The sequence below is a fragment of the Populus euphratica genome, unplaced genomic scaffold (genome assembly GCF_000495115.2).
Source record: "Populus euphratica unplaced genomic scaffold, PopEup_1.0 scaffold1664.1, whole genome shotgun sequence".
NCBI lineage: Eukaryota > Viridiplantae > Streptophyta > Magnoliopsida > Malpighiales > Salicaceae > Populus > Populus euphratica.
The window spans coordinates 5987-33975 of NW_011501509.1; the positions used below are offsets into that span (position 1 = coordinate 5987).

Consider the following 27989-nt stretch of genomic DNA (forward strand, 5'->3'; position numbering starts at 1 on the left):
GTGCTTCGTGGCATTTCGTTGGGTGTGGTGAGAGAGAAAAAGAAGAGAAGGAAGATATAAAGGTTTTCTTTATCAACAAGAGAACAGAACAGCATTCAGAAAGCAAGAAAGCATAGAGGACAGTGAGTATGAGGGAGATCCAAGATAGCAAGAGAGAAGGGCGGGTGGGGATTTCTTTGAAGAAATTGTGGTGGCTGGATCACTTTGCCTTTGTTTCTTAAGCAGAAGGCTTTAAAAAGAATACGAAGAGAAAAGAGCATTTAGTTCAGATCATTTTCGGTGCCCTTTTTGCTTTCTCTTGCACTCTCCTTCAACTCGTCCTCTTCAATTGAGAGTTGTATTGCAAAGAAGAAGAAGAAATTGTCCTTTCTCAACTGGAGATGGAACGAATTCAGGGATCAGAGGAGGTTTCTTATCTCTCTATTTTTCTTATTATGTTTCTTTCTTGTGCATTGTCATTGCAACATCAATTTTTTTTGAATGGAGTAATGTGCTTGGATGAGATGTGAATTCAATTTGCAATTTACATTATGCTCATTAAAACGCCTTAAAGTCATCAAAGCGTCTATTTCCCAGGGAGACATCATGCTTGAAGCAAACAAATTATATAGTCTATCATACAATGCAGCTTTAAGAGTGAAGTAAATCTGTAAAAAAAAAGAGAGAGGAAAAAGTATCATACAGCGAGCACCACCTATTAAACAAATAATTGTGCTGAAAACTTACTTCGTTGTTTATGTAATTCTAAAGTTTAGCTCGTGAAAACATATTTAGAAGAGATAAAACTAGAAACATGGGCACAATTTTAATCAATGTAGCTCAGAAACAAATATATTATAATAAGTCTTGAGCTTATCAATTTGAGTGAGTATAGGAAGACATTATAATACATGAAAAAAAAAAAAAACATAATTTTGACATGCATATCAAACAAATATGCTAAGTTAGGGGAAGAATCGGGTAGATTGTTACTGCTTGTGGTTGTTGTTAAGAAAAATATATAGCATTGTTTAAATGACATCAAAAGATTTCCACTCCCTCCCTGAAGATGTTAAATCCGAGTATCATTAGTTGGTATTAGTCCACAAACTTGGAAATTCGTTTGATACCCTAAAGGAGTTCTAATGGATAGCAATATATGTTTTAGGAAATATTTAAGCGGTAGCTTGGCCTAATTCTGCTTTACATGATATCTTATGACTATCAATTACCTAAATCTAGAAAAAGAAGGTTCATTTCAAGACTAGGCATAACGAGGCAGGTCTGGACATTTATTTTACACCAGATTCAAGGAAAAAAGTTTAAATTCAATTGAAAAAAAGAATTACGCTGGATAGTTTTTACTCCTATCACTAAACGGTATTTATACAGGAGACGTATCAATCATTTAGGTAAGTCAACTATACAATCGAATAGGTTACAATTAGGAGCGAAAAGTTAGGTTAAAATCAGCTTACCAATTTACTGCAACCAGCTAATTAATTGACAGTTGTGTACATGTAATATATATTAGCTCTCCTCTTCAAGTCGGTGTACAGATATCATATATGCCCAATTTGGATAGCAACACATGGAAGGGACCACTAGTAACAACATTACTCATTATGTCAGCCAACAAATTCACACTCTTAATATAAGTAATCTCAACTACACAAGAGTCTAGATTGTCTTTAATGCAACCCCTATCAAGTTTAATATCCTTTATTTGATCATGCTGAACTGGATTATTGGTGATCTCAATAGCAATTGTGTTCTCACAAAAGAGTACCATTGGTTTTCTTAGGTTGTACCCAAGTCACCCAAGAGAATTTTAAGCCAAGTAAGTTATGTAATCGCATGATGGAGGGCACAATACTCTTTTTCCACACTAGATACTGATACCACATTTTGGGTTTTTTTGCTCCAAGTTACTAAGTTACCTCCCATATGTGTGATACATACTTTTAGAGGTAGATTTTTTTTTTTTTTCTAATTTGGATCCAGCAAAATCAGAATCAATATATCCCACAATATCAAAGTGGTAATGACAAGAGAATGTAACATCTTTATTTTGAGAGGATTTTAGGCAAGCCAAGATGTTGGGAGAACATAACACCTTTACCTGGAGAGGATTTTAGGTGAGTCAAGATGCGATTCACTGCATCCATGTGTTATTTACTTGAACTATACATGAATTGGCTCATAACAATAACCACATATGATATGTCAGGTCTTGCTCAATAGATCAACTTCCCCACCACTATTTGATACCTGTTTTTATTCATTAGAACTTGATTCAGGAGAAAGCAAGACCATGGTTCATCTCAATAGGAGCATCCACAGGTTCACAAGGCAGAGTTATCAGTTTTGGTTAGAAGGCCTAATATGTATTTCCATTGAGACATGGAGAGTCTTTGCTTGGATCAAGATACTTCAATGCTCAAGAAATATTTCAAAGTTCTGAAGTCCTTCATCTCAAATTCCTTGGCCAATTAGTTTTGAAGCTTCCAGAATAAAGTCTAATAGGCCAAGGCTTGCTTAAAACCACACTACTTCATTCGCTCAACATGTCAAACCAAGCCCACAACATGTCAAACCAAGCCCACAATGATTGATGAAAACCACACTTCTTCATTGGCTCAATTTGTCGAACCAATCTCTTGATGATTTCTCTAGTCCATGTTGTTGATCTGTGAGATAATCTTTTGATCAATTATGCTACCAATTAATAGTTTCTACCTTTTTAAGGAGGAGAAACTACCTTATAAGAACTTAATCCCAAGAGAATGCTGGTAGCAACCTCTCAAAATCAAGCAGAATGTGGAATACCAAGATTTTGGAACTTCAAAAAAGGTATATCTACTCCAAACAACACCAAGTGTAGAAAGGAAAAGGAAATAATTGAAGTGATTTTAAAGTATAGGAATTAAAGAGAATAGTAAATAAAGTTGTAAAGAAAAACAATAAAAACTGAAAGAAAGATAAATTTTCTATTTGATCCTATTTATATCATTAGAAGACATTAGAGTTCTATGTAATATCTTAAACCTAATCCCATACAGGTTGTCCATATCAAATAAATAGTTGATATGATGAATCCTAAGACAAACTGTATTCTAACTAAATCATAGCTTCTTTTTTGATAAACATTCGAACCCTAACCTGTTAAGTAACGCTAGCTAACTTTACATGTTGAGGACTCATGTTTTGCATAAGCCTGGACACAAACCTTGTTTTTGTGGTTAATTGCTTTACCCTAGTCTCCCTTGTCTCTGATCGATCATACTATTCACGATCGATTTCAGCTTATCTTTCCCTATAAAAAAGTGAACAATTAGAGTTGTTAGATGGCCGACTAGTGGATTTTTATTTTAATTGTAAACACATACAACACCTTTTTCCATCTTGCATACTTCACCTCCTTCTGGCATTAATCCTAGAGGAGGTTCCATATACACCTCCTTTATTAGATCATTAGATCATCATGAAGAAAGGTATTCTTCACATCAAGTTGTTTAATGACTATTCTATATTACATACAAAAAAGAGCTCTAGCTGTGTTCATCTTAGCCATGGGAGTAAAAGTCTCTATCAAGTCAATCCTACTGGTCTGAGTTTAACCCTTAGCAACTAGTCTAGCCTTGTACCTATCAATGGTCCTATATGACTTGTACTTCATCGAAAACAACCATTTACACCTCATTGCTTTCTTTTTTGAGGTTGCTTGACCATCTCCTAAGTAGAGCTTTTTTGGAGTGCCTTCATTTCTTCAACCATAGCAGACTTCCACTTAGGGTCTCCAAGAACTTCCAAAAAATGTCTAGGAATAGACACAGAGGACAATTGAAGGTCAAAAGATAAGTGAAACTTAGACAAGATAAGTGAGACTTAGACAAATGATGATAAAAGATAAATCAAACACGGGATAAATGACATTAGAAGATTTGAAAAATCAAAATCTATTAGTCTCTTTACAGACATGAAGGGGATATATCTTTTTTAACCACTAATTTGCGAATATGAGTAGGCGGACTTTAAAGATACATGTTGTGAATCTATAGAAGAAGGGACACATATCTCAAGGTCAATCTTGTATGAGTCAATTGATGATATGCTAATATCATTAAGTAGAGTACTGGAGTCAGAATATGGTATGGTAATATCATCAAGTGAAGCAGAGTAATGGAGTCAAAATGAGGTGGAGGCTTGACAAACATTTTAGTTCCATCTTGTACAACCTTTTTGGAACAATTGAGCGGACTTTCATCCATACCCTCTTCAAGTTTGGATACAACTTCTTTTATAGGATCAGAAGAGATCTCCCCCTCACCCATAATAGCTTGCTACTTCCCCTCACCATAAATGTTCTTCTTTCTTGCCAACCATAAATGTTCTTCTTGCTACTAATTTCTCCTGGAAGAGGAACAAAAGACACATTCCCAGAAAAATAAGACACTTTTCCATAGAGCTGAATGTCTATGGAAATGTAGTATTTATCCATAGATGATGAAAATACTTATATCCTTTGGAAATTAGAGTAATCTAGAAAGACAACAAAGGACATGGGGTTGGAGCTTATCCCTATAAGAGTGAATATGAACATAACACAGCCAAAAATCTTAGGACAAAGATTGGGAGAAGGAATAGAGACAAAATCCTTAAAGAGGTTTAATAGTCATAATACATGCATGCATTATTTAACGAGGAAGACACAATCATGACAAAATCGGCCAAGAAACATTTAGGAACATGCATAATAAAACATAATGTCCAAGCTACCTCTAAGAGGTGTCGGTTCATAGATTATGCTATGTCGTTTTGTTGTGGTGTGCAAGCACACTCTCTAATAGAGGATGTAATGAGTCTTGAAGAAATCAATAAAAGATTGATTCACAAACTCATGATCATTGTGAGAATGAAAGACGAACTTGAGTATGAACTTGTGTGACAATCATTTTGTAAGATTGAGTAATAACATGGATAACATTACTCAGATTTTAGTAAATATACCCAACTTACCTTGGTCCAATCATCAATAAAAGAAATAAAACGTTTATGACCTAAGTAGAAGGGGTAGAAAAAGACCCCAAACATCAGTATAAACACATGGAAAAGGATTTGGACTTTTATTGTAACTGACTTTAGAAGGAACACAATGATTTTTAGCGGAAATGCATTATTCACATCGTAAGCTAGAAACAAGAATATCATGAAATAAATGTTCTAAGTAGGCAAATGAAGGATGACCCAAAGATTTTTCCTTGTAAGACTTCCCTTTCTTTACTTGAAGACAGTGGCTAGACTTAGAATGTAACGCCCAACTCTCTCCCTAATAAAGTGATGCAGGAGGTTTTTAAGAAAAAAATATTTTCTTTAGTTATTTTTCTTTATTTTTATTTAGTTTAGGAAACTAAATATTATACTTAAGAATTTTGTTTTTCTTAGTTTATCTAGGATTTTTATTGCTTTTCCTTTATTTTTAGGTTTTATAGTTTTTTTAGGTTGGTTTTTGAGTTTACTTAAATAGTTGTAAATCTCTTAGAGAGGGAGACTACTTGAAAAGAAATATTTAGTGATAAAACTTCAAATTAGGGTTTATGGTGTGATCCCTTACAACAAGATTTTATGTTGCTTGTTCTTCTTGTCTTTCTTAAATTGTTTTTGTCTGTGTCACAATGCTAGTCATCATCTTTGGGAGATTGTCCAGAAACACATAGTCGGTAGAATAAAAGATTGTGAAACTGTTAAGATGTTCGGTAATCTGGCTAATAGAGAGAAGTTTATCAGAAAGTAGGAGTAAGTAAAATAGAAGACATGGAGAGTGTGGTAAAGAGTGAGACATTCCCGACTCCAGTAATTAGCATGGAGTCCCATTAGCAACCAGAATAAACTTGACTAGTGGAGATGTTAATGAATCAAATAAGGAAGAATTGCTAGTCATATGCCCCTGAGTCAGTAACCCAAGTGTTACTAGTAGAAGAAATAAGAGCTAAACTAGAATTACCTCCTTGAGAAAAGATACGTGGAAGGCAAAAGATTGAGATGTATCAGCAGCCACAATCTAGGAGGACTTCTTGTTTTTTTCTCTTAGCGTGCTTAAGCTTAAACTACTCTAGATAGCCATGATTTTTCCAGCATCTCACACATCCTTTTCCAAGAAGCGTACTCCTTAGGTCATCATTCTTTTTTTAGTAATATAACCCTTCTTCATCCTACTAGCAACACACATTTCCAGAATTTTAGACAAATGTGATAATTCATACCATCCAATTTAATATGGATTTGAGAGAAATTCTCTTGAATAATCATGGCAGACTACATCTTGCTGTTCGAATTAACAAAGGCCTTGTCACTGTTGGACATATTTGCTTGCTTGTCAAACATAGAAGACTAGGGTTGATTGAAGTGGCTGTAAGGAAAAAACAGCAAGAGATTGTCAACAATGGCTGCTGGTTAAAAATGAAGATTCATACAAATTCTCGTCAAGGAATCGAGTTAGGACCTTTAATCTAAAAAGCTGATACCAAATTGAAGAATAGAATTAGGTTGGGTAGTTTTTATTCAGATCACTAAGGGTTATTTATATAGGATACATATTCATCATTTTGGTAAGTAAACTATACAATTGAATAAACTATAATCTAGGAGCTGAAAGTTAGGCTAAAAATCAGCTAACTAATTGACAGTTATTTCCACCTAATATATTTTAACTAATAATGCTGCAAGTTCTTTTCGTCAAAGTTCTAACTTTGTAGGAATTTCTTCTTAGGATTAATGGTCAGATGAAAGATAACTTATTTGTTGAGGCCCAAACTATATGCAAAAATGAGTTTGCTAATCATCTCACATTTTTATGATATAACTAGGCTCACTATCCTATTTTCCCACATGTTTTGGCAAGCTTGCACATTATTGTCAAAATTGCATGTTGACTTGTAAAATCGGTAAAACCAGATCGAGTTTATGAGTTGACAAGAAGTATAAGATGAGTGGTTTTCTTGGTTTCGTATGAATAACCAGACGACTGGTTCTGGGTTTTCCAGAAACCGTTCGACCAGTTACCCCTGCTATTTTTAGTTTTCTATGTATTTTAAGGTGCTTGAAATTTCTATTGTTTATTTCACTTTTGTTTTAATTGTGTTGTAGTGTTATTTACTACTTGGTTGGAATTGCCAATATATAATTAGTTAAAAAAATTTACTTCTAATTTTATGATTTTACAATTTGATTTTACCTTGTGTTTTCCATGTATATCAAATGCAGTGATGGCCTTTCATTAATTATTCTCATCAGCCCCATTCCGCTTTTTCTGTTTTCACATCTCTACTCCCTTCTTTTTCATTCCAGTTAAAATAGGCCATTAGAATTTTGAGTGAGTCGTGCATTCTGTTTTACTATCCATGAAATATATGAGCTTTTATCATTTAGTGTTTAGTTTGTTCCCAAGCTCCTTATGGTTCATACTTATGGTGTACGCTCTTTTTTTAATCCAGATATTAAAACCATGGAAGCAAAGGTTCACGCTTTAGAGGAACTTTCAAAGCAGCTACTTTTGGAAATATATGAGCTTTGCCAAGCTAAGATTTATTTCTAGTATATGCTCTTTGACTCTAGGAAATCCACTTCATTCTCATTTTTTTACTAGCTCATGGATAAGATATTTTTTATTTAGTATGTGGGATAATGATGGGCTGGAGTTAGAAAGATCATCAGGACAATACATTAAAAGACATGCTGATGTCTAACAGGTCAAGCGGTGGCTTTTAGATATCTTGATTGAGGTATTTGAATGAGGGTGTTCTGTTTCTTTGATGTTTTTTCAGCCTGATTTTGGAGATAGGAAAAAAGAGTGCATTACGTTCAGAGAAAGGAGTTTGGTCACTTGAAGAGGGAGATTTTTTACGTGTCTTGATGCAAGGGTTTTATATGATTTGGTGGACGTGATAATTATTTCCATTTTTTTCTTAAAAACAGAAAAAAGAAATACTCTATAATGTTTTGTTTCTCCTCATTCTGATCAACCAGCTTTTATATCTTCTGCTTTCTTAACTTTGCAGGAAGCAGCTGCTTTTTCTCAAACTTGGAGGGGTCGCATGCAAAATTTACTTGGCTTTGCATGCTCTGTCTATTGTGTGTACAAAATGATCAAAGTATGGTGAAAACATTCTTTGATAGAAGAATGAGGATCTTTTGGATGCCTTTTGTGTGCAAACTGATTTATGTAAAATTTGTTTAATGTGAGATTCGGTTATATTGTGTTTATGTCTTAGAATCAATTCCACATGCATGGTTAATAAAAACAGTCTCTCAATAATACTCAAGTTTTTGAGGGCTATGTGTGGGTGCTGGGGGTTTGAAGATAAATGTGATCTCAAGTTCCATTAGAATTGTCTTAGGTATGTGTGTTAATTTCTAGGTTTGATTTTTACTTAGGGGTTGATTTCCTAGAAAAGATATTTGTTAGAGAACTACATAAAATTTTTTGAGTGGTAGGATTTGCCCTGGGAGCTTAGCAAAACCTTCTTACCTCTTAGTGCTTGAACTAGACCCAAAAGTGACTCCAATTAGGGTTTTTTAACCAGTAAAACGTTTTGGACACCTGTAAAAAGATTTGTCTTCGGACATTTAACAAGTATTTAGACATCTAAGATTTGTCTTCCTTGTGAAAAATGCCTCTATGTGCTATTAAATTGAATTTCATGCTTACCAAACTAATCAAACTAATCAGCTGTCAACAAAAGGAAGAATTGGGTAAAAAAAAACATAATTCATATTTGATGTCTGACTATCAATTGATACTTGGATTCTGAAAATAGCAGAAGTGGAAACAAAATTGGCAATAATGAAAGTGTCAATAATTCCAGCACTCTGCAATGAACATCAAAGCCATCAGAATTTTGTTTTTATGCAATTATTAATTATTGTTGGAAATTATCCGTCAAATCTTGCACCCATTTAATGAAGGATATTGGTCATGCAAACTTTTGATGTTATGGACATATTGTTCAAGAAGTACTTTATGGAGGTCTTATTATTAATTTCATTTTGATGTTTTTGAGTTGAGCGACTTCCAATGATGGGTGTGTTGTGCCGAGTCTGTAATCAACTACTGGATTTATGGGTTAGGAATGAATCAAAATCCTGCAATAATGTCATTACATTTACAATATTAGCAACTGGCATCAGCTTTAGGGAGTCGCTTTTCTGGATGTTCTACTTTTTCTCATATGAGATGGATTATTATATTCTGTGGTACCGATGAGAGATTAGTGGAATTCTGTCACTTAACATGAAAACTAAGTTTTCCTTCCTTTGACTGAAGAAAACAATACTAAGTTTTACCTCCTTTGACTGAAGGAAAAAATTGATCCACCTTTATACTAGAACCCTCCATTTTAGTGATTGCAATAATTTTGTTTGTAATTCCTTCAACTGTTTTCAATTTCAAAAGTGTTGAATCTGATGCAATAATTTTTTTCTATTGGCAATGAATGTACTATTTTAGGTGTCCGTTAATTTACTTTTCATTTTCTAATTTCAATGCAAGGCATGAATAGAGCAAGGTGACTGAATACTCTCTTTGCTTAGTGCAGTCTCTGCAGAGAGTTATTTTCAAGGAGGTAATTTCCTGCCCCTCAATGATTCCTTCTGTCGACATGCTCAACTTGTAATTCAATGTATGGTTTCAAATCACAAAATCATTTGTTACTATCTTTTTTATCTGATTCTTAAATAATACTGTTTTTTACAGGCTGGTTCAGTTGATCCTGTGACAAGGACTAGCAGCATATTTTTACAGTTCTTTGATATAGGAATTAATGCAGCATTATTATCACAGGTTAGTTATGAATGTTACTTGTAATAGTAAATAAATGACTACTTGCATGTTAATTTCATTATTCAAGATCCTAGCATGTAACTTGCCACCTTTTGTAATGTTAATAGTTTATCATTACATTTATTCATGTTTTGTAGGATCTCTTCTCCTGTCACTAAACTTAATAAATATAGTTAGTTAAGTCAAATTCTAACTAGACAGAACCACAAAGTTGATCTATCAACAGTTGGGTCTGTTGTGGCTGTGATTCATTGTCAAAAAGGTCTTCAGTTTTATGGTAGGGTGTTAGGCACTTAAAACATGTTTTTCTATTGGAATTAACTGAAGCGAGAATGATATGGTGAACTTACAGGTTGTTGACGAAGTGTGGCAATACAAGACAGAAATTTAAAGTAAATTGCTTGGTTTTAAAATGATGAGAATTGGTTTGATTGTTTTCCCAGTATACCTCCTAACAAAATTCAAAGATTATTGGTGCCTTCCACACATGTGACGTGAATACTGTGTGACCCTCAACTAAAGTTAATTATGTGACTTCTTGCATGTGTAAAATTACTGTGATTTTCATACTTTATTTACAAGAATTGTATTTTTTGCATGCATTCTTTAGAGTTTCTTCTGAAACATATTTGTGTCAAAAGAATTGTATGAAGAACTGCATGGCTGAAGCTACTGTCTTACATATATTTATGGTGTGCATTACATTTCCCTGTTATTCATTGGAATCTTGTTCGTTATATCAGTTCGATGATTTTTAACAAATCTTATGAAGTATATTTTACTTTCAATTTCCTTTTTGTAATTTGTATATTAGAGATTCTTCTTTTCTTATTTGTTAGTCATGACTTAATTTTATTAGGACATGAACTCTTTGAAGAGAGAAATCTGCAAGGCGCACCTGTATTTTGTTTTTTCTTTTTCTTGGTTTATTATCTAATAAGTAAAAAAGTAAAAAATATCAGACAACAAGGAATGCCTGAAAGAGGGAAAAATTTGAGTCATATTGGATTATTTAGAGTGTGTTTGGCATTGAGGCCAAAACACCGTTTGCCAAAAATTTGAATTTTTTTTTCTTAAAATTATTATTATTATTTTTATGTTTATATTTTTGGATTGTTTTGATGTGCTGATGTCAAAAATGATTTTTTTTTTAATAAAAAACATTATCATGATGCATTTTTTAGCGAAAAGCACTTTGAAAAGCAATTGCTATTACAATGCAAAACATGCCTATAAATGACTTTAATTAGTCCAGCTGAGTACTGAATTCATATGACAAAATGCTTTCCAAACTCTGTGAGTTGATAATATAATGATTAGGAACTAGACGGGTTGTCCTCACCTGAACAATAGATGCACTAGCCTAAAAAAGCTGAGTCTTTTGACATGACTGCTACAGATGCATGCCTGGAGTTGTTCTCAACTAACTTATAGTAAAAATCTTTTGAAGCTGATGGTTTTATAGATTGGAAGTGAGAAGTAAGAAGCTTACCTTAACAACGTATAGTGTTTGGCAATATGCAGTGCTTCTTTGCAGTTTCCAGAGTTGGGAGTGGATCTTCAAGCAATGCTGTACTTTTCCTTTCTGAAATCATGGGAATGTACTTTATCTCTTCTATACTACTGATAGTGAAAGGCTTAGCAACTGAGTACAGGTATGTTAGTTTTTGATGCAAGGTCAGATTACTGATTCTGCACATGAATTTTGTCAAAAATCTATTTGTATTTTCTATCCATGTTTCTGCAATTGCTTTGAACATGCTATTAATTTTTAGCTTTCTAGTGGACACCTTTCTGCAGAACCAGAAATTGTTTCAATACCTATTGTCAGAATGAAAAGATAACTTAATCAGCATGGGAAAGTTGTAGAAATTGCAGTTGCATCACGTCGCAATTTCCCTGCAGTTGGAAGAAGAATATTTGCAGTGCATGATCTGTTGTTTAACAGCATGCTTGTCTTCAGCATTTTTTCCTCTTCTGCGTATTTGTGAAGGAAATTGTTGAGCATCTTTTCAAATCAATTTGATAACCCAATTTCCTGAATACTGAAATGTCCCTAGTTTATCCCAAATATGTCTTAAATGTTGTTGCTGAAATTGTCTTGCGTTGCTAAAACATTCTATCTTGAAATCTCCATGTATTTTTTATTGGCTCAGTTCAACTCGGAGATAACATCTGTTTCCGAAGCTTCTGGGAAGTCCTCATGTTGAACATTTCATTTTTAGAAGAAAGAGGGAAAACACAAACTGTTACTGAAATAAGACCACATGCACTCAATAATGGATTATTTATTGTTAGACATAATTACAAAAATGGTGTTACCAGACTAGAATGTCAATTGTTTTTGCAAGGTGATGATTCCTGACCCTGTTAGGCAAGTTTTTCTTGTATTTCAGACAGCAAATTCTTAATAGATGTGTAGATCTTTTGTTCATTCTCTTGAAAATATAAGTATTGTTCTCTGGTTAATTAACTTGCACAATATCGATGTGTATGTAGATTGGTTTGTTTTCAGTTTACCACAAATTTCGTACTATGGTTTGTTATGCTCTGCATGTAACCACGCAATCTATGACTTTGTTTGGAATCGGATGATCAAATGCTCTTAGTTTCTGAAAATTTACCAAACCAATCTTCTTTCTTAATAAATGCAAAGCTAAAAGATTACAAGAATGCAGATTAATTTGTGGCTACTTGTTATTTATTCTTTGCTTAACTGGGCTGCTTTCAATGTATTCTTGATTTTTTTGAACTGTTATCCCTTGACAGGATAATCATAACAGAAGTCTAGGTGGAGAAATTCAGTTTGACTTTTATCACTGGTGGTTTGATGCAATCTTTGTAGCAAGTGCTTTCTTTTCACTGCTTTTGCTTTCTGCACATTATAAGTCTTGCCAGTCTTATAAACACCCAATCGATTGATGTATACTTTGTGTAAGTATGTGCTAATTCAATCATTTCTTTTATCCTGCGTTATTCATCTCATCAAGCTGATTAAAACCCAACTGTTTATTGCTGGATGACAGTTTTTAAGAAACTACAAATTTGACAGTCAGTAACATTTATGAAGCTACGGACTTCAAGTAGTGTCATGATCATTTATGCATAACATTTGCTTGGTGCCATTGGATTTATGTAGTAGACTTGCAATGAGAAGAGTTTGAAAAATGCCAAAATGCATGGGACAAATCAATTGTTTTCTGTCATCTCATGTTTAAAGGAAGAGAGTGTTGTCTCTCTTCCTTTCCCATCACTAGTCCTTACCTAGTATCACCTGAAAGCTCCTATTGTTGGTTGAAACCCTCCTATGCTTCTTGCTTATACAGTAATCTCGTCATCATTGTGGATCATTAATTGTCATGCAAGTACTCTATCAGCAGACCACTTATTTTGCTGTTGTGTGTCTTTCATGCAGGAAGCATACTTGTGAGATGATTACTACAATCCAAAACTAGGTACCTGCTTCCTAAGGCACCTATTCACTTGATTTCCTTTTCATTTAAACCAATTGGCACGCCTTTCTTATTTAGACTGTTGTGATAAAAAGTAGTTTATGAATAACATGTAACTGCTATCTGACTGCTAACTGCCTAGGATTCACTCCAGCTTTATCATGAGCACATTAGCTTTCAGTATCTCATGTATTCCTGAGGATTGCAAAAATGACCTAAGCTAAAACAAATTTGAGGAACAGAGGTGAGCTCTGTTTTGAAGTTTGTTTTAATTTTCTGATAATGTGAGTTGTGCTTGAATTAGTGAATGGATTTGGATAGGTTAATGGTGATACAAGTCAAACTGAATTCAGATGCCCATTGCTATGTGAATATTTTACTGTGTTGCTGATTTATCATCATAAATGGGATATTTAGCCATACCATTGGTTATTCACTATGTCAAAGGTTAGATAAGTTATCTACCTGGTTTTAAATCACTCTGACCATTTTCTTGGTATCATTCACCATGCTAACCAAGAGAGATTACTAATAGTTTTAGAATTTCGATATGCTGGACCTACAGCCCCAAAATGCAAGACGAGGCAAAACCATGCTTCGATTATTTTTGGAGAATATCTGTGTCCAACAGAAAGGCCATTACAGTGTCAGAAACAAAGGTCCATAGTGGGATGATATCTTGACGTGTAGACCCAGCAGTTTGCATGAAGTGGCTCTAAAAGTTTCTTCTGTTCGATCTTCAATGATACCTAGGGATGAATCATAGTAAATTGATGCAGTAGTGACTGGCATGCAGGATTCTACATTAAACTTTGGGTTCTGGAATATGGCAGTTTGGTATGTGAAGATGATATCGGCTGCTAGATATCATATGCGTAGTGGGTTACTCTGGCAGATTCCACCTTGATGCTTTATTGCTGAAGGGCATAAAAGCCAAGGATGTCTCTTGGATTCTGTATTAGCAATGCACCACAACTTGTGTAATTAGAATTTGAGATAGAAAAGGTGCGTATGTATGAATGCATTAAAAGAAAGGCGACAATCACCAATGGAGTGGTACCTCTATTATTCACCAATTTCGGTTTCCTCTTCTAATCGTAATTAGTTGATGCAATTTTCCTTATTCTTTTCTTAACAATTATTTCTGGGGTGATTGCGAAATGTTCAGGCTGTGTGGTCAAATTGCATTCCATTGATGCCTTTTGGAGAGATGCTCAGATTGCTTTAATATGTAGATCTTTTGGAATGTTTGAGCATCTTTCCTATGTTCACTGCACCTTGCCTCGTTAAAGACATTTATATTGTTTTCCTACTCCAAGAAGACTAGGAGAGTGATGGTTTACAGCTTATTGTAAGTTAAAAAGATTGGAAGACATTCGAGACACAGATTTTCTTACGAGGTCAACACCAGCAGCTCTGTTCCACTGTAGGGGGTTTTGGAAAAATTCATGTGTAACGCAAGTCAACTTTGTGAAGGATGGTGCTTATGTAAGGTCTGATTATTATTATGATTTAAATGAAAATGACAACTTTTTTTTTTTAAATAAAAAAGTTGTGGCTGAACGATAGTGGTCATTGCTGATCTTTGAGCTACTGTGTTTGCGTTTTCAACTGGGCTTGATTTGATTTAAAAGCGTGTAAGAAATTGTTTTTTTTTTTTTTTTTTAAATTTTAAGGTTTGGAAATATATTAAAATAATATATATTTTTAAAAAATTATTTTTAATATGAACATATTAAAAATATCTAAAATATTAAAAAAATTACTTTTAAAAAAATCAAATTTTTATAAAAAAACATATTCAATTATGTCATTCAATTTAATGTTGTGTATGTTATTTTAAATTTTAAATTTTTTTATTTTAAATTAATTTTTTTATGTTTTTAAATTTTTTTTAATATATTGATGTTGAAAATAATTTTTTAAAAATAAAAAAATAATTTTAAAAAATATATATTTTTTAAAATATTTTAAACTGTTTCAACAAACTCCAAGGCCCGAACAGAGGGCATTCCACCGCACTCAGTTTCTTGCCAGTTCACACCTTAGGCCAGCCAGCAAAGAGGGAATTGACAGAAGTAGCTAAAACCAAAACGAATGAGGGACTCTGTCACGGCATCTGATACCTCCTTTGAAAAAGGCTAGTACGTGAAGCAAATGAGGATCTAAAGGGTGGTGGTGTCATCAGATCAGAATTGGCAGTGGAGTTTTACGCAGAGACAGCCACCTACCAGCACCCCAACCATTATCTTCTGAGAGGGAGGGTGGACCTTCCTCAACCCTAAAAACATGTAATGCGGGAAATATTTGAACTTTGACTTTGCTCTTAACAGTTTCAAGCAAACATTTTATGGATCGTTGCACCTCTAAGATATCACTGTCCTACAATGGACCTTGCTCTGGTGAGGGAATGAGTCGCAAAAGAACACATGCCTCAAGATTAGATAGTGCATAAATGCATTAAAATTATGAAGAGCAACAGAACTTCAAGGTTAGCAGACCTGCATCGCTTCCTCCTGTAAAAATAAACCGCTTCCCATCTAAAATGGAGGGAATCACAATGTAACTTGTGCTTATATTTGTCAAAGCAGTTAAAGCCATGTCCATGCTCCCATGGAACATTTGTGAGTCAAGATCAAGCTTGTGCATTTCTAATCTCTAAGCAAATAACCGAGGAACCAGATACTGAGTTTTAAGCTACACTATGCTTTACTTGAAGACCAGACAGGAAGCATCATGTCCAAAGCAAATCATCTAGATTTGTAATAAACCAGGCAAGAAAGAGGGTGTTCAGATCCTAATGATGTTTTCCCAGATCTTAAAGTTTCAAGTAATTTCTCGCTGGGAGGCTGGAACGGCATGAGCTTCAAAACCTGAAATTTAGTGCAGGGAAACGAAAGAGCATGGCCACAAATGCAAAGCATAAAACAACCATGAGTACTGCTACATTATAAATGAATAAAGAAAAATACTAAGACCAAGAGAATCAACAGTGAGAATTAACAAAATTCGGAGCCTCAAAAAAATCCACAGAAATGAGCATAATGAGATCTAGACCAAATCATATGACTTTCAATGTCAATGTGTGGTCAATTATGATCATCTGAATACCTTTAACAACTCAAATACAGAATGTTACAAATACATAATTATGGGCTTACAATCACATGGTATCACGTGTCCAGGTTTTAGTCTTGAGAGCAGCCACTTCAAATAAAAAATTTCTGAAGCATAGGACTGCCTTCAAATTCTTCCTCTCAAGGTCCTGCTTTAATGGAATCACAACAGGATAAAGACCATCTTTTATGTTCCATGAAATCAATATGCATCAAGATAGAAATAAAATACAGGTTAACATTGTAAAGTTCGCGATAAAAATGATAATGACAAAACAAGTGTCACCTTCCCAATCAATTTAACATTTGGTTTTTTCCGTAAGTCAAGGATTTTGCACCGAGGATAGGAATGAAGCAAAGCATTAACATCCCATTACAGCACAGTTTGCCACAAAAGCACCCGCTCGCTCCTTGACAGCAAGAACATTCCATTCTGGTCTGTCTGTGCTTCTGTCCTGAGGATCCCAAGTATGTAGCACAATAACTTCACCTTGAGGACCTCTGTGCCCTCCAATCACCAATAAGCTGGTACCGCATGCTTTAAATGCTAATCCCCAGCCATTGGAGGAGTCAGCCCTAACTGGCAACCTCTTCACAACACTCCACGAGTTATTAGTTTTGTTGTAGCTCTTGACCTCATTGGTTGCTTGATCAGCGGAATAAAGTTGATTATTTACAACAGCGACCAGTGGAGGAGAACGCATGGCAGGATGACCTGCACTGGGAAGAGGGTACATGTTCTCTATCCTCCTCCATGTCCTTGTCTCAATGTTATACTCCTCACCACAACTTAAACAATCAGTTTGGCTTGACATGCCCCCGATGACATAGAACTTCCCATCCATAAAAAAGCCAGAACACAGTTTCCTGGGCAAGTTCATATCTGGCAAAGTTACCCAAGTACCCAGTTCAGAGTTATAAAGCTCAGCAGATCTCATAATACACCCATTCTTGTCGCTTCCTCCAGCAACAATAGCAATTTCCCCAAGGCTGCTTGAACCAAACAAACAACGGGGTAAGTTCATTGGTGGGCATCTGGACCAGTCATGGGTAAGCAAGCTGTACATCCAAACAGCAAATCCTAACAACTCACGCCCAAAAACAAGTAGCTGAGTTCCTACTGCAAGAGACTCCTTATCTGCATAAGTGAAGCATTCGTCGCAAGGCATCCTGGGTAATCGCATCCATCTCTGCCTTGCAGGATCAAAAGCTTCCCAAGGCATCAAAATACAAGCTAAATAAATCCAGTGTTCAATAACACCAAGATGCCGCCTCACTTTATATAAACACCCACTTTCAATCAGTGCTTTGAATTTCTTATTCAGACAAGCAAAATTGGGGTAATCCGATCTGCAACTCCATGCCAAAATATCTATTGCAGCGTCATCATAAAGACCAGGCAAGAGACTGTCTTCGGATGCTTGCCCATCACGATTCTCTCCCGTATCCATAGGGTCATAATCAGAATTCGAACTCTCTCTTTCCAACAAACCAATTCCAACATTTTCCGAATGGTTATTATTTCTCTCTGAGAACAAATATGCCAGTAAATGCAAATTCTTATGCAAAAGTCCTAAGTCTTGCTCTACGTTCACGGGAGGGTGCAAAATAACGCAATTTTGCAAACCAACCATAAGAGATGAATCACAATCTGCCCTTTCCACCTTCACCTTTGGTTCCTTGATAACATCTCTAAAAACCATTCTTCTTCTTCTTCTTTTGAAAAAAACAAGAGAGAGAGAACTGGGTTGGTTTTCCTTCTGCAACACCAATCAATTAAAGCAGATAAAAAAGAAAAAAAAAACAATAAACTGTCAAAACAAGTTGTTAATTAATTAACATAAATTGCAACTAAGTAATAACAGCAACTTCAAGTGGCAACAGATTGGACATAGTCAAAAAGAAACATCAAATCTAACATGCGATAAATAGAGGAGCAAGGACAAGAAGAACCCAGAAAGGATACAGATCCAATCATGCAATGAAGTCAAAGGCATCAATCCATAACCAAAATATAAATTCACCATCAAATCAAACCAGTACAAATTTCATTTCAATAAGGAAAAAAAGGAAGTCTCTTTGCTTGTGGGTCTCACCTTGAATGGCTGAATTCTCTCTCTCTCACGCAGAGATAAAACTGGAGCCGATCAGATCAGTTTAAAGAAGCAGTAGTTTCTCTCGCTCTGAAAAGCTCAAATCTTCAGTTTTCTTTTTTCTCTTTAAAGTAAAGTAGCTATATCTTTCTCTAACTTCTATTCATCCATGGTTTTGGTTCTGGTTCTGGTTCTGGTTTTGGTTTATGATGGTAAAACATGAAAATTAGTATTGTTCTTTAATGTTTCTCTCTCTAGAGAGGGAGAAGGAGAGGCTTGAGGGATTTTAATGGTGGAATCGATCCATCCATTGATGTTATTAATTAATTAGTTTTTCATTAATAAAAATAATAAAAAGCAAAGCCAAGCAAAGCAAAGGTTGTTGTTGCGTTGTTGGTTTTTTTGTTTTAATTTTTAACGTTTTGTTTTTCATGTTTCACTGCCTTTGTAACTTCCCCTCCTCAGTTTCTTCTTTCTCTCTCTTTTCATCTTTGACCGAAGAGGCAAGGAAGGAAGCATGCGTCGAGCGAGAGTGCTTCTTCTCATCTTCCCTCTTATTTTGCTCCCTTCGTCGTAGTGATGTGCACGTGCTTCTTCTCATCTGCCCTTTCTTTCTATAAATAATATTTATAATAAGAGTATATTGTATGGAATTATGATCATGGCTGATTTTTAAAATAATTTTTATTTAAAAATATATTAAAATTATATGTTTTTTATATTTTTAAAATTATTTTTTATATTAGTGCATTAAAATATTTAAAAAATTTTAAAAATAAAAATTTTAATTTTTTTAAAAAATTAATTTTGAAACATGAAAACGAAAAAGATGTTAATTCATAATTGAATTTATCATTACTTATAAAAAGTAGTTTTACATTTGAGTTAACATTGTTTCTATCTATATATATTTATCTTTTTTTTTTGTTATATTTTAAGACTAATTTCAATATATTTATAAATATCATATCAAGACATAAATTTTCCTTATTTTTCATATTTATATTAGAGGATTGAATTTCAAGTACTATCACATTAATAACTTGTGTTTTGTCTTTCATACATTTTTTTTCCTTTTTTTATTAAGTTCATAATTTCAATTTTCTTTTCTTTTTTCATTTTATTTACATTCTAAATTCAATGATTTTCAAGTTATGAAAAAAATTTATGGTGTTTAAACCTTAGAACTTGGTTTTATTTATTAATATACAATGTTATTAAAAATTCCTGTAAGCAACATTAAAAAAGAAAGAGAGGTTTTTTCCCTCTCTTTTTCATCCAATAATGAGATAGCCACCCTCCTCCCTTTCCCCCCACAAAACCAGTTACCCTCGTCCCTCTCTCGCGCGCGGTGTGATCTTCCCTTTCTCTCGCACGGCCCAACCAACAGCCGCCCTCCCTCCCTCTCGCACGGCGCAGCCAGCCTCCCTCCTCTCATATATGTCAGTCCCAAAACAGATTCTTACTCCTGCATTTTCAGCTCCATTATGAAAGATTTTGTCAATTCGGAAGATTATATTATTACATGGTGTTTTTATCCGTTTTTTTTTTTTTGTTAAGGATTGTTTGAAATCCAATGCGGGTTGCTGTTGAAGTATCAATAGAATCTAATTTGAAAATTGGGACTTGATTTGATAAAATCGTACTATTTCATTAGACTAACATGGGAGAGATCTTGTTCAAAGTCAGAATGGAATGTCATTCAAAATATCCTCTGATGTTAGAAGCTTAGAAATCTTATCAAATACATTCAACAGATCCCTTTGTTTACTTCTCCCAGAAACAGGATCGAGAGGAAGGAGGTGAGGAAGAAGACCCTGTTGATGTCTTAAAGGCTGTAGGTGAGGCTGGGAAAGGGCTCGGCAAGAGTGTGCTTTTCTCAAAGGCTGATGAATTAAGCCTTACTTTTCTCCAGGCCCAGAATAGGAATCACGAAATTCCTTGTAAACACTCTTGTTTTCTTTTCGATATAGTAGGCAAATCTGACACAACAGTCAGACAATTTTGAAGAAACATGGTGGTCTGTATCTATGCTCGTTGTAGCAAGTGTAGCACAGGAGCGAGGAAGCAGAAACATTGAATGTCATCAGTGTCGATTTTGTTGACATTCTAGTCTAGGATTCTTTCCCAGCTGATGGACTATCAGTCGCCAGCACTAAGACTTCTACTCCCTTCGTATATTCTTGGCTGTAACGTATGCAGGATAGAATTGTATATCAGCTTGTTAAAGCCGATAATTTTAGGTTTCAGGTGTACTATGGTTATTTGACTTCCCGTGTAAATAGACTAGATAAATGACTAGCGTGATGATATAGATTAATTTTTTATATAAAAAATATTTAAAAAAATTAAAATTTAAAAGTGTTATATTTTGTTTATAAAGTTATATTCAAGAGTTTTAATTTGATTACAATGCTAGACTTAAGAGTAATATTTATAATAACATTAAACTTGAAAAACTCAAGTTTAAGTGGATCTAGTTGCAAAGTTATGTCATAAAAATATGATACTTAAATAGATTAATTAAAAGAACAAAACAAAAAAAAACCCAATATGAAGAAAAAAATTAATGAAGAAAAAGAAAAAAAAATCTTAATTAACTGGATTAACTCATCAAACCTGAAATTCGTGTCATGAAAGTTTAATAACTAAATAAAAAAAAATTAATATCAACAAACTAGATAAAAAAAGTTAATTAAAAAGAAAAAAAAGCATAAACTTTTTCACCGTGAATTGTACTGTGTAGTCTATAGTGAAAGACATAAAAAGAAAAAAAAGAAAAAAAACTAAAGGCATCAGCCTTCTCACTGTGGACTGCATACAATATTAAAAGATGAAATCAGAAGAACAAAAATAATGAGGAAAAAGAAAAACAATATGAATTAATCTGGTTAACTAGTTAAACCTGAGATCTGTGTCATGAAAATCTAATAATTAAATAGAAAAAATTTAATATTAAGAAACTAAATTAAAAAAATAATTAGAAAACAAAAAAAGAAGAAGAAAAGGACAAAAAAAGAAACTAAAGGCATCACTGTGGATTGCACTGTGTAATCCATAGTCAAAGGCTTAAAAAAAAAAAAAAACAAAGGCATACACCACGGGTTATTTTTTTCTTGCATAAAAAATATCAAAAAATGTTAAGATGCAAGAGTGTTATGTATTTCTGCAAAGATATATCCTTTGGTCTAGCTACAAAGCTTAACCCTAGAGTAATATTTATCATATTTATAATAACATTAAACTTGCATGATCAAATTTTAAGCAAGTCTGGCTGCAACATCAGACCCGAGAATATTGAATGTGAGTCTGGCTATAAAGTCGTGTCATAAAAGTGTGATAATTAAATAGATTAATTAAAAAAAACAAAGAAAAAAACTAGCAGGAAGAAAAAAACTAATGAAGAAAAAAAATGAATTAATTGGGTTAACCCTTTAAATCAGGTTAACCCGTAAAACCTGGGATTCGCGTTATAAAAGTGTAATAATTAAATAGAAAAAAAATTGACAAGTTTACTCAGAATTAATTGGGTTAACCCATCAAACCAAGTTAACCCATCAAGCTTAGGATACGTGTCATAAAAGTCTGATAATTAAATAGAAAGAAATTTAACATTAACAAACTAAACTAAATAAAAATAATAATTAAAAAGAAAAAAATCAGGGTTAACTCGTCAAATCAGGTTAACCCATCAAACTCGGGATCCATATCATGAAAGTCTAATAACTAAATAAAAAAATTAACATTAACAAACTAAATCAAACAAAAAAATTTATTAAAAAAAATAAAAAGAAAAAAAAGGAGAGAAAAAGACAGTTCTATAATATAATATAATATAATAATAATTATAATATAATAATTATAATAATATAATATATTAATAAGTGAAAGGCGTGGGGAAGCTATAGTGCTTTTCCATGGCTTTTAGAGTATTACTTAATATCACATAAACTATTGCTGCTATTTAAAGGCTAGCATTGTGAATTGCAGTTGTAACTGAATGAATAAAAAAACAAAAGTTTATCTTAGTATCAGATCCCACTATTCTTTAAATCACTATTGAATCTCTTCTTCCTCTGATCCTTAACCTTCCCTAAATATCTCCCCCTTCTTCCCTTGTAACTAAATCTTTTCTCTCTTTATTCCTTAGCCTTTTCGTCCTCCTTTTTTAATCACTACTGAATATCTTCTTCCCCTATATTAGAACAAGTATTCTTGGTCTAAATCTTGCATCATGGCGAATGACAAAACTGAATCAACACCTATTATTTATGTTCAAATCGAAAACCTTAAATTTACAACCAGTGTTATTCTTACTGAAGTTAACTACATTTTATGGTCCCAAATCATAGGGATGCAAATTACAGGAAGGAAAAAGCTTGGATATATTATGGGCAAAACACAACCCCCTTCTTATGAAAAATGATATGCCGAAAATTAAAAGGTTAACGGGTGATTACTAACTTTTATGTTACCAGATATTATGAAACGATACATTCGACTACACACTATATATGAAACTGAGAATGCTCTATCCAAAGACATTTACAATGGATAAGATGAATCATAACTTTTTTCACTAAATCAAAAAGCTTTCTCTACGAAACAAATAGGTCGCACATTATCAACATGTTATGGTGATCTTATGGCAATCTTCTAAGGACTTGATCATTGTAATAGAATTGTAATGAAAGACCTTGATGATGTTATTACTTATAGAAAGTTTGTTAAAAGATTACGGGTATATATTTTCTTGAATGGATTAGATGCTGAATTTGAACAAATCCAAGGGGAGATTCTTAGAAAGGACCCAATATTGGATATTGAAGAGGTTTATGCTTACGTACGTCATGACGCTATTTGCATAATCACTTTAAATAATGAAGTTGATCATGTTGAAACATCTGTGATGAAGGCACGACAAGCTAAGTTTAGAACATATCGATCAACTAGTCCTACCATTGAAAAAATTCAGCCATCAGGACCTTATAATAACAATTACAAGATTGGAAAGGCAAAATCAAAGTATACTTGCACTCATTATGGTGAAATTATGCATATAAAGTTATGATGCTATGAACTAATTAGGTATCCAGAATGGTGGAGTTTTGCCAAAGCACCATGCAAACAAACACTCATACCTTGGTTGTAGTAGCAAAACACCCCGCCACCAACATGCCTAAGGATGACTCAACCTTAATTACAACATTTAGTAAGGCCTTTCATACTTCCACTTACAGTGATAGTGATGAATGAATAATTAATTATGAAGTTATGGACCACATAACTTTTGACAATCTATGTATTTAATCTTCAAAACCTTCTGAACAACATATTATATCCACACAAATGGTATTCATTCTCCTGTTATTGGGGAAGGCTCTCTCACCCTCACTAAAAAGATAAGCCTTGATTCTGTATTAGTTGTTCCAACTCTGAATCATAACTTACTGTCAGTGGCTCAAATAACTCTCACTCTATAATGTATTATTGTTTTTTGCCTAACTTTTATGTTTTAAAGGACATTCAAACTCCAAAGATAATTGATTATAGTACTAAAACTGGGAAGCTCTATTATATGCATTTAACGCCAGTAAGTTCTCATCATTTAGCTCAAGCATTCTTCATGAATAAGTATGCAGATCCTCATCAGTTAGCTTAAGTTCTTTTCATGAATAAGTATGCAGACTTAGACATTTGGTTGTGGCATAGATGTTTGGGTCACTCATCCTTTGAATATTTAAAGAAATTATTGCCAAAACTCTTTACTAAACTATCTGCCTCAAATTTTAAGTGTGATGTGTATGAATTGGCTAAGAGTTATTGGGTTCCATTTCAACTAAGAATGAATAAAAGTCTAGCACCGTTTATGGTTAACCATTTAGATGTATAGGGTCCGATAAATACCTTATCTTTTAGTGATAAATGATGGTTTGTTTTCTGTATTGATGATCACACCTATATGACTTGGATTTGCTTAATCAAATCCAAAAACAAAGTTAGTTTATTGTTTAAACAATTTCACAAAATGATAGCCACTTAATATCATTCTATAATATAGGCTCTCCGTAGTGATAATGATGGAGAATTTGTTAATCATGAATTGAAACAATACCTAGTTAATCATGGAATTGCTCATCAAACTACTTGCTTTTACACCCCTCAGCAAAACGGGGTTGCAGAACATAAGAACCACCACCTTCTTAAAGTTGTATGAGCTTTCTTGTTTAAAGCTCATGTATTAACTAGATATTGGGGTGAAGCCATCATAGCTGCAGTATATCCTATCAACCCTTGAGTACATTAAAATTTCAGACTCCATTAAGAGTTTTTTATGAAGCTATAAATTCTCCTGTTATGCTGAATTTGCCACCAAAAGTCTTTTGATTTAAAACCTTTGTTCATCTTCATAAACCATTAAGGAATAAACTGAAACCTCGAGCTAGCAAATATGTCTTTGTTGGTTATGCTCTGCATCAAAAAGGTTATTATTGTTATCATCCTCCAACTCACAAACTATATGTCACTTTTGATGTTATATTTCATGAAGACAGAGTGTATTACTCTACTTCTAAGCCCGCAATTCAAGAGGGCAACAAGGACGGCTCACAAACTCATAATGATGACCTGTATCACTTGGATGTTACAAGTGGTAAGTATTATAGTAATACACATCCACATAATTCATGAGATGAAAATAGTCAAGATCATATAAAAGCAGAATAACTAGAACCATAACCAACTACTTACATTAGGGACAACTAGATAAAAGTGGTGCAACAAAAATCTCAGCCATTTTAGTTACCAGCCACCCTCCTTCATAGTGTACCAATAGATCAATTGCTTCTTGAGTCTGAATTCGAGTCTGAACCTTAGGTAAATACTAAAACTCAACTCAAAATTCTGCCCTATAGAACCATAAGAAGAAAACCCAGAGTTGATTATGATATGAACCATTTCTTATTTTTAAACATCATTATCCCATAAATAATTTCATGTCCTACCATAGACTGTCAAATAAAAATAAAGGTTTTGTGAATCAATTATCTGCTATATCTATTTCTAGTAGTGTGCAGGAAACCTTGAAAGATCCTAAATGGAGAGAAGTTATGAATGAAGAAATGAGATCCCTTTAGAAGAATTCAATATGAAAAGTGGTTAACTTACCTACAGGAAAGGTATCGGTTGGATGCAAGTAGGTGTTTACCATTAAACATAAAGTTGATGACACCATTGAAAGATTTAAAACAGGGCTAGTCGTCAAAGGATATACTTATACTTACGAGATTGATTATATAGAGACTTTTGTACCAATAGCCAAGATCAATACTGTGTGAATCCTACTATCTCTAGTTGTGAATCTAGACTAGCCCCTCTATCAATTTGATGTAAAAAATACATTTTTATATAGAGATCTTCAAGAAGAATTATATATGGAATTACTTCTTAGATATATTATACAGATCAAAGGAAGCATACAGACATGTAGATTAAGAAAGTCCTTATACGGGTTAAAGCAGTCCCCAAGCAAGCATGGTTTGGGAGGTTCACCAATTTTATAAAGTATATTGGATACAAGCAAAGCAACTCAGATCATACGTTTTTCCTGAAAACTAATAAGAAAGTAATCACAACTCTTATTGTGCACTTTGATGATATGATAGTAACCATAAATAATCCTGAAGAAAATAAAGCATTGTAGAGTCATCTTGCCCTGGAATTTGAAATGAAATCTCTCGACTACTTAAAATAATTTCATTAAAGTGTCAAGATCGAAAGAAGGAATCTTTTGGTCTCAATAAAAGTATGCCTTAGATTTGTTGAAAGAACAGGTATGACAGCGTGTAGTCCAATCAATACTCCTATAGAAGAAAATTTAAAACTGAGTATACATTCACATTAAATCCATACTAATAAAGAACGTTATTAGAGATAAATGGGAAGGTTAATGTATATTGCACATATTTGACCTCATTTAGCTTATGTTCTAAGTGTGATTAGTCAGTTTAGACACTCCCCAAGTCAAGAGCATATGAAGGTTGTCACTTGTATCTTGCGTTACTTAAAATCATCTCGAGGTAAAGGAATTTTGTTTAAAAAGGGAGACAACTTTAAGATTGAAGGGTATATTGATGTTGATTGGGCTGGGTCAATAAAATATTAATGATTTACATTTAGATACTTTATATTAATGGGTGGAAATTTGGTTATTTGGAGAAGTAAGAAATAAGAAGTGGTGGTTAGATTGTTAACTAAAGCCGAATACAGGGGAATGACCAAAGTGATATGTGAATTATTATGGATCAAGAATCAAATACAGGAATTGCACATTGAGCAGACAAGCACTACAAAATTGTATTGTGATAGCAAGGTGGCATGCAATATCACATATAAACCCATCTAACATGATAGAACTAAACACATTGAGGTTGATAGATATTTTATCAAGAAAAAGTTGGAAGAAAAAAATTATTAAAGTACCTTATGTTCAGTCTTAAGATCAGATTGTCGATATATTAACCAAGGCAGTGTCTAACCAAGCTTTTAATATCTATCTCAATAAGTTGGGCATAAGTGATAACGATGCACTAATTTGAGGGGGAGTGTTGACATTTTAGTCTAGGATTCTTTCACAACTGATGGACCATCAATTGCTAGCACTAAAACTTTTACTCCCTTCATATATTCCTAGTTGTTATGTATACAGGATAGAATTGTATATTAGTTTGTTGGAGTCCATAATTATACGGGTCCATCCTTAGGTTTCAAGAGTACCATGGTTGTTAGACTTTTCATGTAAATAGATATCACATAAAATGTTACTGCTATTTAAAGGCAAGCATTATGAATTGCAGTTGTAACTTAATGAATAAAAAAATAAAATTTTATCTGATTTAATTATATAAACATGTTTAAGTGTATCTAGCTCTTAAATTCTTGTTCTTGTTAGCCATCTAGGTATATCAAATTTTGAGTTTAATTCTTAGATTGTTGTTTGTTTGTGACCATGTTTTTATCTTGGTAAGAGCTTCTAGTTCCACCAACTATAGTACAAGAAAATATTGGGTTTTCTAAATATCATACACGTAGTAGAAACAATAAAATAAAATTATTCGAGAGTTTTTATAATCTTGTTAGATAGATTTAGAGTTGTTTAGAAATTTATTACCTGAAGATATGATTTTCTTTGGCTTTGAATAATTCTTTAAAGGTTGTGCTATCACAAACTACAAGTTATCTAATTTTCCAACCTTTAAATTTTCCACCACGTCCACCAGCAGCACTGCTCAATAATTTAGACGTATCTCAAGTTGTAGTGCTCCAAATGATCTGAAATTTGGTGGGTGGAAGGAAAAGATAATTTTAACAACTTTCATGAAGAATACTTTACAAAATTGTGATTGAATCAATGTTAATTCAGCCCGCCAAAGTGCTTGAGTGATGTTGTCCACCAAGTCCACTAATCAATAGTTAGCCACTACATTAGTTATCAATTACTAAATGAATAGTT

The 27989-nt window shown here is 33.6% G+C and overlaps 2 protein-coding genes and 2 long non-coding RNA genes across 20 annotated transcripts; 2 read left to right on the top strand and 2 right to left on the bottom strand.

Moving 5' to 3' along the window:
• On the top strand, positions 1 to 14833 carry LOC105117984 (GPCR-type G protein 2-like). Of its 17 annotated transcripts, none has more exons than XM_011015822.1 (8): positions 1 to 407; positions 7473 to 7572; positions 8037 to 8129; positions 9573 to 9599; positions 9731 to 9817; positions 11342 to 11472; positions 13233 to 13272; positions 13412 to 13538. In XM_011015822.1, the coding sequence occupies exons 3-7, from the start codon at positions 8073 to 8075 to the stop codon at positions 13270 to 13272; spliced, it is 342 nt and encodes a 113-aa protein (XP_011014124.1). In that variant the 5' UTR covers positions 1 to 407; positions 7473 to 7572; positions 8037 to 8072; the 3' UTR covers positions 13412 to 13538. The 17 variants fall into 17 exon arrangements, 7 of the variants coding, with proteins under 7 accessions (XP_011014124.1, XP_011014123.1, XP_011014121.1 ...); XR_840859.1 differs by lacking the exons at positions 7473 to 7572; positions 13412 to 13538 and adding exons at positions 12587 to 12755; positions 14629 to 14833 and having other exon boundaries at positions 349 to 407; positions 13233 to 13278; XR_840858.1 differs by lacking the exons at positions 7473 to 7572; positions 13412 to 13538 and adding exons at positions 12587 to 12755; positions 14615 to 14833 and having other exon boundaries at positions 349 to 407.
• Positions 339 to 27989, bottom strand: LOC105117986 (uncharacterized). The gene is made up of 3 exons (XR_840861.1): positions 27977 to 27989; positions 19070 to 19074; positions 339 to 411 (listed from the first exon to the last, which is right to left on the bottom strand). It is a non-coding gene; the product is annotated as an uncharacterized LOC105117986 (long non-coding RNA).
• On the top strand, positions 15927 to 16624 carry LOC105117983 (uncharacterized). Its single transcript, XR_840850.1, has 2 exons — positions 15927 to 16007; positions 16064 to 16624. It is a non-coding gene; the product is annotated as an uncharacterized LOC105117983 (long non-coding RNA).
• LOC105117982 (F-box/kelch-repeat protein At5g60570-like) lies at positions 16271 to 18812 on the bottom strand. Its single transcript, XM_011015814.1, has 2 exons — positions 18482 to 18812; positions 16271 to 18145 (listed from the first exon to the last, which is right to left on the bottom strand). The coding sequence occupies exon 2, from the start codon at positions 18086 to 18088 to the stop codon at positions 16748 to 16750; it is 1341 nt and encodes a 446-aa protein (XP_011014116.1). The 5' UTR covers positions 18089 to 18145; positions 18482 to 18812; the 3' UTR covers positions 16271 to 16747.